The sequence below is a fragment of the Drosophila serrata genome, unplaced genomic scaffold (genome assembly GCF_035046125.1).
Source record: "Drosophila serrata isolate PLE 108 unplaced genomic scaffold, ASM3504612v1 contig_240, whole genome shotgun sequence".
NCBI classification, from domain to species: domain Eukaryota; kingdom Metazoa; phylum Arthropoda; class Insecta; order Diptera; family Drosophilidae; genus Drosophila; species Drosophila serrata.
Window position 1 is genome coordinate 9,573,909 of NW_028257138.1, and position 17,535 is coordinate 9,591,443.

The 17,535-nt window shown below is 37.0% G+C and overlaps 2 protein-coding genes across 19 annotated transcripts in view; both read right to left on the reverse strand.

Moving 5' to 3' along the window:
- Positions 1 to 260: 260 nt before the first annotated feature.
- Positions 261 to 4,031, reverse strand: Pkd2 (Polycystic kidney disease 2). The gene is made up of 9 exons (XM_086831252.1): positions 2,915 to 4,031; positions 2,261 to 2,775; positions 1,817 to 2,205; positions 1,528 to 1,759; positions 1,241 to 1,468; positions 938 to 1,180; positions 642 to 877; positions 533 to 583; positions 261 to 468 (listed from the first exon to the last, which is right to left on the reverse strand). The coding sequence occupies exons 1-9, from the start codon at positions 3,864 to 3,866 to the stop codon at positions 360 to 362; spliced, it is 2,955 nt and encodes a 984-aa protein (XP_086687378.1). The 5' UTR covers positions 3,867 to 4,031; the 3' UTR covers positions 261 to 359.
- Positions 4,032 to 5,027: 996 nt separating this feature from the next.
- The window catches only part of bru2 (bruno 2), a 63,608-nt gene continuing 51,100 nt past the window's right edge, over positions 5,028 to 17,535 (reverse strand). For 8 of the 18 annotated variants that reach the window (XM_020952363.2, XM_086831257.1, XM_086831256.1 and 5 more), the window contains 4 exons: positions 14,013 to 14,511; positions 9,327 to 9,944; positions 6,498 to 6,638; positions 5,028 to 6,426 (listed from right to left, as the gene is read on the reverse strand). In XM_020952363.2, coding sequence (XP_020808022.2) covers positions 6,155 to 6,426; positions 6,498 to 6,638; positions 9,327 to 9,944; positions 14,013 to 14,511 — 1,530 coding nt within the window. In that variant the 3' untranslated portion in view covers positions 5,028 to 6,154. The remainder of the gene's footprint in view (positions 6,427 to 6,497; positions 6,639 to 9,326; positions 9,945 to 14,012; positions 14,512 to 17,535) is intronic. The other 10 variants (XM_086831253.1, XM_086831263.1, XM_086831262.1 and 7 more) reach the window with 2 other exon arrangements.

Sequence of the window (17,535 nt, forward strand, 5' to 3'; positions counted from 1 at the left end):
TTAATTTCATTATTCCTTTGTTGCCAAAATGGAGAAAAGGACGCATCGGGTGTTAAGCAGTAGCAACAGCAGAAATCAGGGGCATTAGGGGGTTAAGGGTGGCAAGCAAACAGAGATTTGGCAGAGATTAGCGCTCGGTTCTGGCGGTTTTTGTGGGTTTACTTTAGTTTCCGGTTGCCAGAGTTGAAGTTAATTAATTTTCGCTTATTTGATTGTTGGCGTGGCACAATGAGTATGTTTATATAAGGAATGGCTAAATTTATTCTTGCCACATTTCTGATGTTTTATTTGTATATATGAAGGTATAAAAAAATTAAACATTTAAATTAAATAACTTAATAGAATTATTGTAACATGACTTATTTCTTTCTGTGGCTTCTCTCCTGCTCAACGCGCTTTAGAATTTCATCCATATTGGTGATCAATTTCTCCAGAATTTCCTCAAGCAGACTCACGCGATTATTTAAACTGAAATGGTTAATATAATAAACAAAAATGTGTAAAATTAATGTAATAAGAAAGAAATGACTACCGGAAAAGCTCTTTATCTTCTCCTGGTGGAACTTCCTGGAAGTAACGAGCCCTAAAAGTATAAACATTTAGTTAGTCAACAGAAGAAAAAGGATCTATGAAGGACTTACTCTGTTGCTGTCAAGTTCTTGTTCATCACCTCAGGTTCCTCCTCGGCGACTTTGGCTTCTGCCTCAACTTCCGCTGTACGTTCCTGATTATTTCGGCGCTTCCGGCCGCAGTGAATGATTATGTAAAGTATACTCAATGCTTTTTTATAGATATACGATCCCAACTGACTGCTTCCCTGGGTGATCTCACTCTTCACCGTGTTATATGTCTCCATTATAATGGCAAGGAACATGTTCTGGTATAAAAAAAATATAAATAAAATGATAAAGAAGATAAACCAATCATTTAATCTCACCAACAAAATGAAGAACACAAGCAAAATATAGGTGAGGAAATAAATGGGACCCAAAACTCGATTTGCTTGCTCAATAAGATTGTACTGAAAATCGCCCAAAATCATCCTAATCATGGTCAAAATTGAGGTAATGAAATTGCGAAAATCTGGATGTTTGGTGCCAAATAAAAGTAAACCCAACTGGGCATAGGCCAAAAACACAATGCCAAACATAAGACTAAAGCCGGCCAAGTCTTTTGAACACTGTAAATTCAAAGATTACAAAGGTGATATTTGGATGCCATTTTGATTCATTTTACAAACCCTTTTAAGAGTCGTTGTAAACTGCACAAGAGTCTTATTGAAACTGATAAACTTGAATATTTTAATCCATACGAGAAAGGCCAGAATGGCCATCATATCCACATAGATGATATTCCAAAAACAGAGTACGTCCAAACTTATATAATTAAAGTCTGTCATGGCCTTGGTGGTAATCGAGTGTACCTTTAAACTATGCCAAATATTGTACACCAAAGCTAGATAACATAACTAAATAAAAAGGATATTTAATACAAATGTAATACAAGGAAATAGTAAAAACTCCTTACCAGCAATATAATACAATCGAGCATATTCATAATGGAAAATATATAGTTTTTAAAGCCAGATTTGCGTATTTCAGTTATTTCGTAAATGGTGTAGTATACAACCATAATGTACCAGAATATATAGACTACTGTCATCACCATGCTGCGATCCGTAAAGAACGTATGCTGTTTCACCGTCTGAAAATGGGCCTGGGGAATGACCCCACCCGTGGGAGGAATCTCCGCAATTAATCTATGAAAACATTAGTAATATCAAGAAAGGGGCTTCTAAGAATCCGGCGAAACCCACTTGATGCTTTGAAAAATATCCGTATTATCGTTAAATAAATTGAATTCCACCAGACAGAGACGAGAGCCTCGGTCAAGCCAATGACTGTTTTTCAAATCTGTGATGATAGCCAGATTTTCGTCCTTCACATAGGTCAAATCAACCACATATCCCCCTGTTCGATAGAAAGCCAGCACTGTCCAGAGTGGCATAGTATTCAGGAAGGACATGGTTCGATATGATATTCCCTGGAAATTTGTCTTATCCTCGGCTGATCGAGAGTAGGCTGCATAGCAGCTATTAAAGTATCGAATAAAGGCATCGTTCACATAGCAGCTCTCCTTTCGCACACGGACTTGCCGGATTCGGGGAGGACCCAGCAGCAGGTTCTCGTACAGAAAGACACGTCCCTAGAAAAAACAATGATATCATTAAATATGATAAAAAAATTTTTATATTTGATACCTCCAAATGGTGGACAGATGTATTACGATTCATAACATGGGGTTTATTGTGATGATCATAGGTCGGTTTTAGTACCGGTATCGAACCTATTGGCAATGGCGTTTGCTCCTCATCTTGTCGTTTCATCCTGTCATTTGTCTTTGACTCCACACCGGGATCCCAGTGATATCCTGGGTTGCTCCGGGAACTCTCCATTACTCTGTTCCCCGAAGGTGGCTCTTCTTGCGGAAGTTCATTTAAACTTCTTGATTCCAGATCATCAGGTGGTACTGTTGTCGAACTGCCCTGACCGGTATTCGTTGCATTATCATCAGTACGTCCATCCATTAAGGTCAAGTCACCATGGAGTGTTATTAGAAAGTTGTAAATCAAATAGTCCCACCAATCCGGCACTGTGATTTGCTTTTCAAAGTTAACAGTGACCGAGGGAGCAATCACCAGATCACGGGTAGTGAAGAGCTTCTTCATTGTGTCGTTGAAATAGAACATGTACGAGTGGCGTACCGATAGAGTTACTGGTATGTAATATAATGTTGAATTAAGTTACTTAATAAAATATTAATTTTTAAAGAAAAGGAAACTAAACTGAACAATTTAGGGGAGTTTTTTGAAGTCGAAAAATCGTATTTTATATTCTCATACTTATCCACTTACCTAGAGATGTTAGAATCAGGAATATTATAAACACAGTGAACTCGATGAGGGCATCGCGCACTTCCTCTTCGGTGGTATAAAGGATGCGACCCGCCTTGGCCCTGTTCTGGGCAGAAGCTGGGGGTCGTCTCGCCCTCCGAGTTGAAGTTGGTGACGGTGGCCTACGCGTCTCCGTTGGCTTTTTACCAAAGAGACGCTGCTTCAGACTAACCTTGGTCTTGGTATCATTGGTATTGGTATCATTGGCCTCAATGGCCTTGGCCTTGGCAGCAGCCATTTTCAAACCCTCACGAGATGTCGATGTTCCTGCCTCTTGAATCGTAACCCGGGGCGAGGTAGTTCCAACACCGGTGGCCATCTGTGCCGAGGGCGTTGGCTGTGAAATCCGTAGGCTAGATTGTGGAATCCGGGCCGATGTCGATGGCCTATCGCTGGTATCTCGAATTGTTGCTTGTGAAGATCCCAAAGCCCTGGCAGGCGATGATGATTTTGGCCCAGAATAGGGCTCCGTTTTCAAAGTAATACCAGCAGGAGGCGTATGAGCACCGCGAACGGTTACTCTTTGTATTGACTTTGTTCCCGGAACTGTTGTGGAATCACTTAAAGGCTGTGATATGGGCGTGGGTCCAGCCTCAGGCATACTTGACCTTCTGGTTGACAGAGGAGCCGAATCGGGCATACCCTTACCAGTTGCAAATGATCCTGGACCAGTAGATTTCCTTGGCGATGGAGCTACATGACCAATTGTAGAAGGTGAGACGTGGCGAGTGATCCTGCTAGAGGTGGTCGGTGGTTCCACACTGCGTCTTGCAACCATAGGTGGCGGAGGACCGGAAGCCGGAGTCACATTGCCCGAAGTTGGAGTCGAAGAAACCGCAGGTCGATGCCTGCGCGGCGGAGGAGGCACTGGTGGCCCCCCCGATGGCTTCTCACCTTGACCCTTGTGCGACATTTTCAAGAGGTTTTTCTTGTTTGTTTTACCACACAAAGCACAGAATATATATATATATAGACTTTCTAGGAGAAAAGTCAGGTTCAGACTGAAAAATGTTGTGAACTGACCCCAACGACAGGCACACGTATCTTGAAGTTTAAAGAATGCTACCCTGGACCAAAAGTTGAGGTAGAGTAAAGTGTTGTCTACTTGGCTTTATTTTGTACCTAAAATGTTGAAGGTTTTTATGGGGATATAACAATTAAAAATAAATTGAAAGAAATATAATAAAACTTTAGACTTTGTATTTAATGAAATAAAAAGATAGTGAGTTTTACTTTTCAGGTTATTTTTGAGGAGATTTGAATTTGAATAATATATATTTTCAAAGAGATTTTTATATTTTTTATGGGCTAGATTTATTGTTTTTTAATTTTACATTTCTAAATACAAAAATATCAAATATAAAATGTATATTTTATATATATTATAACCCGCCTAAGAAGGCAAGTTTAGCAGCTTTATTATAAAGTCTACTAGGATAGCCGTTTGTATGCTTCGATCCTATTGAAATTTCAACATTTTTCTTACAGTTATTTAAATATTTTTTTCAAATTTAAAAATTTAGCATTAGTCCATCCATTGATGCCAACACTGGCCAATGGTAGCACCTGGAAAAAAAGCAAGATCCAGACAACAGCTGCACATTCGGCGACGCCGTGCATATGCATATTTCATGCGTTAACGCCAACATTTGAATTGCAACCCAGGAGCGGATTCGTTGGAGGAGGAGTAGAAGTAGGAGTAGGAGTATCAGGAGGAGTGCCAGCCAGTGCAGGATGCTTTTGATTTATGGCAGTCCTTGTTGGGTGGTCCACCTCCTCCTGCGTTGCAGCTATCAGCGCCAGTTGAGTTGTCAGTTGGCGCATAAAGAATGCATGTACAATAGCATAAATGTGATAAGATCCCTCTCAACGAGCGAATTCTGGGAGTCCTGCGAAGGACTCGACTGCCAGCAGAATGAGAGTGACTTTCTTTAAGGCGATTTAACAGTCCAAGATGGATGTTGTCCTTCTATATCATAGAAAAGGCCTTCAGAAATGTTATTCGTGGAATTTTTAATTCTGCAAAAATGTGTATTCAATTTTAACCAAAACAAAGTAATAATATATTCACATATATTTTTAAAAATATTTAATATTTTATTTGTAAATATGTGAAACCGATTCATTGTCTTCAATTTCTTACACACCGCTCAATAAAATGTTATTTTAAAATACATACTAAATGGTTTACATTTTAAATTTGTTTGACTTTTATTCCATTCCATGACATCAAGTGCAAATTAAGTACAAAGTTTGATAAAATGTGTGGTGTTTTGCTTTGAAATCAAATTGCTGTTAAGTTTGGATAGAATATATAGTTTAAAACTATTAATGACTATATAAAATAGATAGATTTGATGTAAGGATGAAGACGCCAGGCCAGAAGTTCACATTTTCTTTTGTGACTTTTATAATAAGCTTCATATTGATTTAGCTAAAAACTACTAGTTAAATTTTTACGATATTTCGCATCTTAGGTGTTCTTTTGCAAGTGTTTCTACCTGTTTTAATTAGTTTTCTTTTATTTTTAGCTAACCCTTTGAATGTTTCTCTCACTACGAACGGAATTTCGAATGTTTTTTGTTTGTTTTGTATTTATATTTATTACCTTATCACTTAACTAAATATTAATTCTCTAAATTGTTTCGTGTGTGCAAAATATATAAATTTCTATTTTCGTCTACATTTTGTTGTGTTCCTTTTTTGTTTCCCTTTTTATTTTATTATTGTTTATTTGCTTGCTTAACTATTTGGCTTTGATAAATACTTTGGCGCCACACACACACGGCAGCTTCAAAATTTCTGGATTTTATTTTGGTTTTTTCTTGTTTAGGATTTGTTTGCCGACCACGTTGATTAGTTTAGATTAGGACTTGATGAAAAATGGTTGATGGTTGGTGGTTTCAGCAAATGTGATTACAACAAGGATGCAACTTTTAAGCTACTTCTTTGGTTAAGGGTTCATTTTTGTTGTGCACTCGAGACCTTTACTTGTAAGCCTTCTTCTTGATTTCTATTTTGCATTAGGTTTCAATTTACTTATCAGATACAAGTTTTTTTGTAATTGGTCCTTTGGTTTCAGAACGTTTGCTGCTAAAATAAAGGCACAATTTGTTTAAGCTAGTTTCATCCATGGTCTATTTTGTGAATTATTTGTGACTGTGGGACCTAGGCCACTCCCCCTTTGGGCCACCTTAGCAGCTAGTACGGCTTGGCCGCATCCTTGGAACGTTTCAGTTGGACCTTCAGGCGCTTGGTGCCGATCTGAAAGCCATGCATCGCCTGTATGGCCGCATTGGCCGAGTGCGGATTGTCGTAGGAGACGAAGCCGAAGCACTTGGACAGGTTGGTCTGCTTATCGATGAACACCTTGGCCGACAGAACATTGCCAAAGGGCAGAAATGTCGATGCGAGATCCGTGTCAATGAACTCCTGAGGTAGGTGATAAATGAAGAGGTTGCTGCCATCGGGACCTGGTTAAAGAATACATATAAAATAAATTAATGTAAATATTTAATTAAATATTTTTCACTTAAAAACTCACCCTCAATTTGTTTGCCTGCCACACCCGCTGCTGCCGCTTGAAGGGCGCTGGCAGTCAGTGGCTGGGCGGCTCCATAGGCGGCGGCTCCATTAGTCAGACCACTCAGGGAGGGGGTATAAGGATCAGCGGCACTGGGGGGCCCTAAAAAATGTACAGACAAAACTATCAGTAATATTCACCCAAAATTATTAAATTTAATTAGTTGAAAAATATTCTCAAATAATACTTAAAATTTGTATTTGTATTTTTTCTAAAGAAACAAATTACCCAAACATACATACAAACACACAGACACTCAGAAACAGGACAAAGCACACACAGGACAACAGGATACAGAGAAAAATATAGAATCAACCATAAACAAGAACCATATCTGAACAATAAACGAACCCAAGTTGAGTTAACGCATATGAGATTTCGGTCCTTTATTTATTATGATTTTTAGTCGTCCTTTTTTTCACACTTTGTGCTCAACCGTTTTATGCCTTCTTTTATCTTTTTTTTTGTGGCCCTCGTCCTTTCATTATTAAATTTTGTACTCCCATTTTATTTTGCTTCTGTATCCTGGGGGAAAAAAATGTTGTTAGCCTTTGTTGTTTGGTCTCTCCGCATGGCGCCTGTTTTTTAATTGAGCCAGCAAACATTTTCGTTTTTCCCGCTTCCGCTGTGTTTTTTTTTTTCATAATCTACTATAAATTTATTACTTTCCTTTAGTTTTCTTCGGCTGCTTTATATTTAATATTTTTCTTTTTATTGCGTTTGGAAAATTTGTTGGGTGCATTTTTTTATGCCAACATTTTGGCAGGAATGTAAGTTTTAGAAGGAAATTAATTTAATGTTTTGGGGAATCCATAAAAGTTGCTAATTGAAAAGCTAATTGGCATAGTGAATGTCGAAAATGTTTGGAAATTTATTGAATCCACTTTTGGTATTTTATTTCAATTATATGAAAAGTTATTTTTCACATTTAATTGGTATTTGGTTTTTACAAAAAATACACATTTGATTTACCACCATTAAATATATTTTATTCATTTTATTAGTTTATATCAAACCTTATTAGAAATCCTCTCTTCTTTTTAATTTCCTTAGAATTAATTTAGCTTTAAATTCCTGCTTTCCCTTTTCCCCTATATCTAGATATTTAATATACGAGTTTTCCTTTCATGTAAATATTAAGCCCCGGCCTATGGCATATCCAATCTGAGCCTGACTCTGCGGAATGTTGTGGCAATATACATATTCTTGTTCTCTTCTATTTTGTTTTATTAAAAACTCAATTTTTTTTCAAATGCAATCAAGAACGTGTTGTTTGGAATGCCGTTTGTTTCCTTTTGTCATAGATTTAATTCTTTTCCGCGTACACTGCCTTTCAGAGTTGCTATTTTTATTATAAATTCTTTTTGCTATTGCTTTTTTATCTCATTTTTCATTCATTTTATTTTTATTGACAAAGATGGACGAACTGTAAAAATGCAAAAGTAAAAGGCAAAAATAATTTAAATTAGAAATATTCAGATAGAAATTGAAGTTGGTATTGCCAACGGGGATTCTACAAATGACGATGTGAATATTCACATAAATTTAATTAACTTTGAGCTCTGGCATTTTCAGAAACTTTTCAGGGTTATCATAAATTTATTCTGAAGCTTGTAACGATGTAAAGGAGTCATTTCCGGCCCAGTAAATCATATATATATATGAAAAATTGGCAAAAAATTTACTTTTTAAATTGAGTGTGCAGACTTATTAATCTAATAAAAACCAACATTGGGCTGCATTTCGAATTGAAATTGATGCTTTTTTGTTTAATTATGATATTTTGAAACTTTGATTTGTGTAAAAAAATTGTCTTATAAAAATATTGATAAACATCAATTCAAGAAATTCGAATAATTTAACATTTCCTATTAGACCCTATAATTTAAGTTCAAACTGCAACAGTATATAAACTTCGGCTTCCCATCGTTATTTTTCTGTCTTGTTTTATATTAGTTTCAATGTTTATTTTTGGGAGTTTATTATGTAAAAATATTCAAAGATGAAACAAAAATGTATATCGAAATTTGTTGTATTTGTTTAAGCTGCATAATTATCTTGGAAATATACATTTGTTTACTACTTCTTTTGGATATTATTTATAGAAACTGTAAAAATATGTATATATAGGACCAATATTTGCATAGTTTTAGATATTTAGGGATAGGTTACGCCGGGTCGCTGTCATAGGCTCATGCAGGCTGCGTGGAGGCTGTATAATTGGAGCTTATATTATTTTAAGTTAGTGTGATTAAGTGCCAGAGGTAAAACTCTGTTTGATTACATTACAAAACAAAAGAACACATACAAACATTTACAAAATACACAAACACAATCACCCGTACCCGAAACATACATGTTGATACACTCAATGAACAGAAAGTAAAGGTAATTACCTTAAAAGTAAAGGGAATTAATATTAGTTAAAGGTTTTTCATTTATGGATATATTTTTAATTGAAAAACCACTACGGTAACTGATTATTAAGTAGAAAGAATTTTTAATTTATTATTCTGATTATATAAGAATGTATATCATCTTGAAAATACGTTTTTTAAAACTTTTTTTGGACTTTTGAGCAGGAAAGTAGGATGTTGTAATTTATTTTAAGAATGTTCTAAACAAAATTATGCTAAAATATATTTTAAATTTCCAATAATGTCAATTATAAAGTAATATTTTTCAAAAAGGTAAAGGTAAAGGTAGCTAAAAGAGCTAGTTCTCTCAAGATGCAACATTCCTGCTATTGTTTTCTTTTTGAGGGTAATTATGACTTCATGATCTACTTACACAGCGCGTTCAAGGTCAGCGGCTGACCTCCGCCCACCTGCTGGGTGGGCGTGGCCATCAGCTGCGACATGTTGAAGGCCGCCGTCGATGGGGGTGGCTGCTGATGTTGTTGGGCGGCGGCATAGGCCAGACGCTGGTGGTGCAGGCTGCTTGTCCCGCTGCTGCTGCTCTGGCTACTCTGGCTGTGATGGGCGATGGCGGTCAGCGGATGGTGGGCGTGGGCGTGGGCATGGGCGTGGCTGTGGGCGGTGGGTGTGGCTAGCAGGGCTACCAGATTCTGCATAGACAGGGATGGAGCGGCGAGCAGTCCAGTGCCAGAAGCATGCCCGGCGGCAGGGATCCCGATGCCGCTGCTGCCGCTGCCGCCGCCGCCGCCGCCGCCGCTGCTCCCTGTGGGTGGTGCGGATGATGATGGGCCGCCGCCGCCGCTGCCGCCAAGTGGGTGAGGTGCTGTTGCTGCTGCTGCTGCTGCGGCGACGGCAGCCGATAGAGATGCGGCTGCTGCGGATGCGGCGCTCCCGGCGGCGCCACCTGATGGGTGTGACTGAGGCTGTGGCTGTGACTGTGGGTGCTGGCTGTGGTGGGCACTGTTATCCGATGGGTGGTGGAAATTTAGTCCTGAGTTCCATAGTTATTTTTTTTGTTTTTTTTTTTTTTGGTTTTGTTTTGTACAGTTTTTGAGTTGGTTTGGTTTTATGGTTTAAGGTTTTGAGTTGGTTGAGTTGGTTGATTGATTGTACATGACCACAGAGTCAATCATAGACATACCAAATAATGTTCAACGAATATTTATATATATAAAAAAACATAGAAGAAAACACACACCCAATTGGATTATTTACATTTACAAAAAATTATAAGAAAAGTAATTTCAATTAAACATTTTTTTGCGTTTTTTTGTTTTTGTTTCGGTTTGGGTTTCAATTCGATCAATTTTATGTAAATATGTAAACATACAAATCAAAACATAATAAATAAAAGGGGGAAAATAAACAAAGAGGGGGAAAAAAACAAAATGAAAATGGGTAACATAAAATGAAATAATAATACAAGTAATTAAACTATGGAAATTTAAATAAAATGGCATTTAACTTAAGACGAAAAAATTTTTTTAAAATCATAATAATTTAAATAATGTAATGAAATTATAAAAAATGAAATAAATTGTGATTAAAATCTTGCAAAAAATTATAATTCAAAGTGAATAATTATTATACAAATTATAAGCAAAAACAACAAATGAATAAATGAAATAATAATAAATTCTTAAAGAATCAATAATAAAAACATAAAATGCATTCAATTAAATAACTAAAAATATAGTTTAACGAAACGGAGGGGATGCAGGATATTAAGTATACGAAGAAAATCATAAATAAATAAAAATCAAAACATACATAAACGCAGAGACATAAAATTCAATTCAATCGAATGCAGTTAGACATAAACTAAATATATATATATAAAATTATGTAAATCAATGGCATTAAATAATTGAATAAATCTAAGAATGCTGGCGGAAGGAAACCGGAAACAAATGGTTCGTTTCAGTTTCCGGTTTCCTGTGTTGTTTTTCGTAGGTTGCTCTTATGTTGCATACTTGGCGGCGCTGGCAAAATATTGAAAGCTGTTTGTTTCTTTTTCTACACAAAACAAGAATCCTGTGAACACACACACACACGCAGAGAGGCAGAAACAGAGAGAGAGAGAGAGCAGGTAGGTGTGTGCAAGTGTGTGTGTGTGTGTCTGAGTGGGAGGGAACAAGTTGAGAGAGAGAGAGAGGGAAAGAGAGATGTACAGGGACATTCACATAAGGAGCCGGGCATTGTCTAGCATATTTAAAGAATATTTCTCAAATTGCTTCCTCGCTTTGAATGAGCTGCATTCTATGTGTGTGTGTGTGTGTGTGTGTGTGTGTATAGTTTTGATATCCTTTGCCTTTACCATCCTCCTTTACATTCCTCCCCCTTTTTTTTGTGGGCATAATAAAACTTTAAGTGTTCTCACCTGCGGACAACTTCAGGTGCTGGGCTGTTGCCACATTGGAATTGCATTTGTTTACCTGCCAAGCCCCCGGCTATTGGGGCTAAAGCATACTATATCCTTGTGTGAAGCTGTTCGTTTCAGCCACCTTTGATGGCGCCTGTTGCCCTTGGGGCCTTTGGCAGGACTTATAAAAATTTCAAGTCGGCAAATGGGCAAGAGGAAAAGCACAGAAAAGAAAATGCTAGACAAAGACGTTCCTGGCTTGGTGGTTATTCCTTTTACGGACTCGCCTCCACTGTCTTTCATAAGTTGGTACAAATTTTTGGCTCAGAGCTATTTTATTTTACTATTTAGAGAGATTTTTAAGAAAACTATAATGTTTAAGTTATTTATTTCCCTGAAAAGACTATAATTCTCTTATTTACTCCCTATATATTTTCCCTTTTTCAAAGCTCAACTATCGGAGTTTTCCCTTTATTTGAAATCTGTTTTCCAACCATAATTAAATAAGGGTTTTCTGTCAATGCTCAATCTCGAAATTGGTCAAATCAGGCAACGTTTACAGGTCCGCCACATCCACTTAACGGTCTCATTCAGCACTTATATACAAAAAAAGAAAGATATATATATAAACCAAACGAAGGAGCGTAGAGGACACGTTCCATACATTTGCTGGCCATCAGAGTTCGGAGTCGTCGAGTCCTTTTGTGGGACGCCCCCCTCCTGGATCAGGCATTTAAAAACGTCATTTGTTATTCAAGTGGCATACGTCGTCGCTCTAAGTTCCCCTAACTGCCCAAGAGAAGCTCTGCCCTCTCACTGTCCGTTCCCAGTTACTGCCCTCGGATTGGTGGCCACCATCTCCTCCCTTTTTCTTGCATTTCCACAGCTTTTGTCACTTTTCCTCAGTACGAAATCCCTTCCGCATGCCCTGCTTCTTGGATGGATAGGTTTACTATGTTAGAAGGTATGAATTTCTATTATACCTTTAGTAATACTAAAGAATTTAAGCTAGAAAATAATGATAATATTCATATATTTCTATGAAATATCGAATTATTTTGTAACATTTTTTTAAACTTTGTTAGTGTACCTCATCTACCTAGAAAGTTCCCCTTTTTTGGTACTGGGATTTTTTTGCGCTTTGTGCGATTACATCACGCGCCGCTCAACATTCGGTTGTCTGTGATTCCCCTTTTATTTCATTTTGACCCCTCCCTCCCCCCCATACCCTTTTGTTTGTTCAAGCCCTTGTGCTTGATTTGTTATGCGCAAAATGTCCACGTTTACGGCGAGACTGGTCAGAAGGGGGGGCGTGGCACGTCGTCGGTCATTCTAATGAAGCGGCGTTGCATATGCAACACGTTTACATCGACGCCCTGTACGTGTGCGTCTGTTGCCCAGAAATCTGAGAGACCGTCTGGGCCATCATCATCATTATCATTGTATTCATCATCATCATCATCTTTATCCTTATGGCAGCATCATCATCATCATCCTCGTGGCAGCATCATCGTCATGTCATCCCGTCATTGTCGTTGTCCACCTTTTAATCCTATTACAATGTTTTTGTTTTATTCATCAGGCTCTCCAGTTGCCGGGCCTGGTTTTTCCTCCCATCTTTTCCGTAACTTTTCCGGCTTTCTCTCTTTTTGTGCCCCATTCCCCTTAGTGCCTGCATTTATGCAGATTTTTGTTGCTTAAATTGAAATTAATTATTTGTCAGTTGGATTCTTCTTTGCTTTCCTTCCCGCACTTTTGTTATTTTTTTCCCTAACTAAAATCTGCCGGTTATAAATGAAGTTAGCAGAGGTGTTTTTTTCTTTCTACTTTTACATTAATTCTTGTTGACTTATTTAAATGTCAAACAAATGGCAGCTTTTTGGGGGGGAAATAAAGAAGTTCATGAAACTAACCAGTAATGTGATTATACTGGATTTTAAATTTACTTCTTGTTCGTTTTGGTTAATCAGCAAATCTCAGGACTTTAAAGGCACATCTATTGACTTTTGCGGATCGAACCATGTACCCTAACTTAATATTTCCCTACTAATAATATTATCTATCTATAGTTTTAACACATTTTTAGTAAAATCACACACACATAGAAAACCTGTATTACTATTTGTAAAAAATAACAGCTCATTCAACATTCTTTAAACATAATTTCATCTATATTTAATAGATGCTAAACACACACATTTAGAATAACTCTTTCGATCCAAAGAGCATCAAGAAAGTTAAGTGAACATATAAAATAAATTATTTTTTGGCGAACATTTTCTTATTGTTTTGCAATAAAAACACAAAAATAAGTGCGCGATTGAAAGGAAATAAGATTAAACAGAGAGTAAAAAACACACGAATAAAACAACGAGCAAATGTGTGGAAACAAAGACAGGTAGTATGAAAGTTACGGATAATAGATATTTAGATATATATAGAGTGGAAGATGCAACGTTGTGGATTTGTTCAGTGTCTGTGACTAAATTCGTAGATTATAGAATAAAATGTATGGATGAGAGAGTATTATTATTATTATTATAATATTATAAAATTTAAGTTTTAGTTAGACTATCTCATCCATATATTGTATAATCTCAGCTAAGGTTATATTTCTTGATTTGGGGTAATAATCGAGGAGGATCTGTCTTATCGGTTAAACCTAACTTTAACTCTAATCTGAAGTCATTAACTCACCTGGCATATAGTGTGCCGGACTCAGTCCGTATCCGTGAAGTTGCTGATACAATTGCAGGTGCGCCGCCGTCGCTGGATCTGTTCCCAAATAAGCGGCCGCTGCTGCCGCCGCTGCTGCAGCTCCTTGATGCGGATTACTGGCCAGGAGGGCGGGTGCCAAGGATGCATTAAGGGCGGCGGAGGAGGGCACCTGAACGAGAGCCGCTTGGGCCGATGCTCCTGCCTGCTGAACTGGAGGTACTGCTGCCAAAGCGGCGGCCATCGATGGATTTGGTCGTGCCGCCGAAGGTGTTGTGGCTATCAGGGCGGTGGCCGCATTAGCAGTGGGCGTGGCAGCTGCAGCAGAAGCGCCGCTAGCCGTGGGTCCTGTCAGTGCATTGATGCCGCAAAAAGCATGAAGCTGCTGCATTTTCTTTTGGTCTTTCTCCTTTTGTGTGTCCGCGAACTTGACCACCAACGGGGCTGAACAACCCTCCATGGTCTGACTTTGGTGGAGGGCCTAAAAAGGTAAAGAATAGGGGAATTTTTATATATAATTCTACTAATAATACATAATGAGGCTTAGAAATTATTTATTTCTAGTGCAGAGTTTGTGGAAACCTTAAATTATTTATTCTGGTTTTTTTCTTTACTGCTTTTTTATTTATAAATCCCATTAAAGAGGCCGCATCTTTTTAAAACTGCACTACCGCATTGTCTTAGTTGTTATTAATACATAATTTATTATAATACCATTGCTTAAAGCTAGAATGACCTTTTTACTGACCTACTGTAAGGTTTTTTAAGAAATATTACTCATACGCAGTGTTGTCATATCTCAGGAAGTATTTCGTTGGCTTGAAAAAATAATTAATTCACTATTTTATAATTTATTTTTATTTATAAAACCCCTATCTTAATTATTTATATATATTTTATTTCATATTTCTGAGCTTGTTATTATTAAAATAAAAATAATATTACTCATACGCAGTGTTGACACTACTTAAAGGGTATTGTGTTTGACTTTCTTAAAAAGAACATCATACTATTTAAACTGAATACAGGGAAGGAATTTTACTATCGATCATAATCTAGTTTAAAATATACGCGTTCTTTAAAAAGTTATTTGGCTATATTTATACCCTTGTAGGGTATTATAATTTCAGTCAGAAGTTTGCAACGCAGTGAAGGAGGCACCTCCGACCATGTAAAGATAGAGATTAGATTAAGATAGCTTTAAAACTGAGAGACTAGTTTGCGTAGAAACGGACAGACGGACAGACGGACCTGGCTAGATCGATTCGGCTGTTGATGCTGATCAAGAATATATATGAATAATAGGATCGGAAATGACTCCTTCACTAAGATTCAAGCTTTCGACTGAAAGATAGGCTTTGTTTAACTATTTGGTACATAGAGCGCTCTCCTCTGCGATTCTCAAGTCTTATACTTAAGCAAGGCCCTAGCTAGAGGAAGTTTAGTTTTCTTCTTCTTTTTGTGTGGTTTTTATATAAATTACTAATTTAGTGCTTGGTGGTTGATAGATTTTGATCAAGTGGATGTGGCAACCATGGCTAGATCGAGTCGGCTGTTGATGCTGATCAAGAATATATATGAATAATAGGATCGGAAATGACTCCTTCACTAAGTTTCAAGCTTTCGACTGAAAGATAGGCTTTGTTTAACTATTTGGTACATAGAGCTCTCTCCTCTGCGATTCTCAAGTTTTATACTTAAGCAAGGCCCTAGCTAGAGGAAGTTTAGTTTTCTTCTTCTTTTTGTGTGGTTTTTATTTAAATTACTAATTTAGTGCTTGGTGGTTGATAGATTTTGATCAAGTGGATGTGGCAACCATGGCTAGATCGAGCCGGCTGTTGATGCTGATCAAGAATATATATGAATAATAGGATCGGAAATGACTCCTTCACTAAGTTTCAAGCTTTCGACTGAAAGATAGGCTTTGTTTAACTATTTGGTACATACAGCGCTCTCCTCTGCGATTCTCAAGTTTTATACTTAAGCAAGGCCCTAGCTAGAGGAAGTTTAGTTTTCTTCTTCTTTTTGTGTGGTTTTTATATAAATTACTAATTTAGTGCTTGGTGGTTGATAGATTTTGATCAAGTGGATGTGGCAACCATGGCTAGATCGAGCCGGCTGTTGATGCTGATCAAGAATATATATAAATAATAGGATCGGAAATGACTCCTTCACTAAGTTTCAAGTTTTCGACTGAAAGATAGGCGTTTCTTAATTATTTGGTACATAGAGCGCTCTCCTCTGCGATTCTCAAGTCTTACACTTAAGCAAGGCTCTAGCTACAGGAAGTTTAGTTTTCTTCTTCTTTTTGTGTGGTTTTTATATAAATTACTAATTTAGTGCTTGGTGGTTGATAGTTTTTGATCAAGTGGATGTGGCAATCAATTATAGTTTTCTTAATTAAGGTAAGACGTTATTAAAATATCTTTTGATAATTGAAACCAAAACAAGGCCCAAAAAGTCAAGATACTTGAAAATATGGTTTATATTAAATTATTGTTTAATTTCCATACCCGTGGCCGTGTTGACTAGCTTATTATTGATATCGAAAAGTCTTCCAAGCTATCTTTAAGAGCCGTGATGATCATGACGAGCGGGGATATGGTGTCATTTATTTGTTTATAGTAAAGTATATTTAACTCCCGAAAATAGTTTATTCAGCACAACTTACTAAACAAAGAACACAACAATGGTGATGATCGAAACTGCTCTATATAAAATATATATTAAAATAAGTTGATATATATTTGTAAAGCAAATTTTTAAGAATTGGTATGCTTTTAAATAACAGAAAGTTAACATATTTCAAGCAATGCTTGTATATAATTTTTGCAAAAGTAATTCTTCACACAAAAACCCGCTCAAAAAATAAGGATTTTAAGCTTGCTAATATAAGCCTATTTAGGATTTTTTTTCCTTGTTTGTTTCCTTTCCTTTTTTTTTATACCCTTGCAGGGTATTATAATTTCAGTCTGAAGTTTGCAACGCAGTGAAGGAGGCACCGCCGACTATATAAAGTATATATATTCTTGATCATCATTAACTGACGAGTCGCTCCAACCATCTCTGGCCAAAAAATAAAATTTCAAAATTTTCGTTAAAATTTGCAAAAATGGATGAAAACTTTTAATTTAATAAATTGAGTATGCAGATTTATTAACCTAACAAAACCTAAAACCTAAACCTAAACCCAAAACAAAACCTAACCTAACATATATATTGCTTTATAGGGTCGGAAATGATTTCTTCACATCGTTACGAGCTTCTGAATACAATTACAATACCCTAAAAATGGTATATATACCTTATCCAAATCTTAAATATTTTTCCACACCCATCCCTGACAAACAGCACGTTGCATCTCCATTCCATCCAAGGCTTGGGAAAAACTGTCTTTGGGGCTGCGTAACCATGCCGACCTGTTTTAAAACTCGGAAATTTCCCTAATTACTTTGTAGCCAAGAGCAGCAGTGTCGCCTGCGATGGCCGGAGAGGGGGCAAAACA

What these genes read in the sequence shown, in the direction of transcription:
- Pkd2 (XM_086831252.1), bottom strand. Translation starts at nt 3,866, where the DNA reads ATGTCGCACAAGGGTCAAGGTGAGAAGCCATCGGGGGGGCCACCAGTG. An exon ending in GATATTTTTCAAAGCATCAA is followed by an intron (nt 1,760 to 1,816) that starts GTGGGTTTCGCC and finishes ATGTTTTCATAG; the next exon opens with ATTAATTGCGGAGATTCCTC. An exon ending in GAAGATAAAGAGCTTTTCCG is followed by an intron (nt 469 to 532) that starts GTAGTCATTTCT and finishes TAACCATTTCAG; the next exon opens with TTTAAATAATCGCGTGAGTC.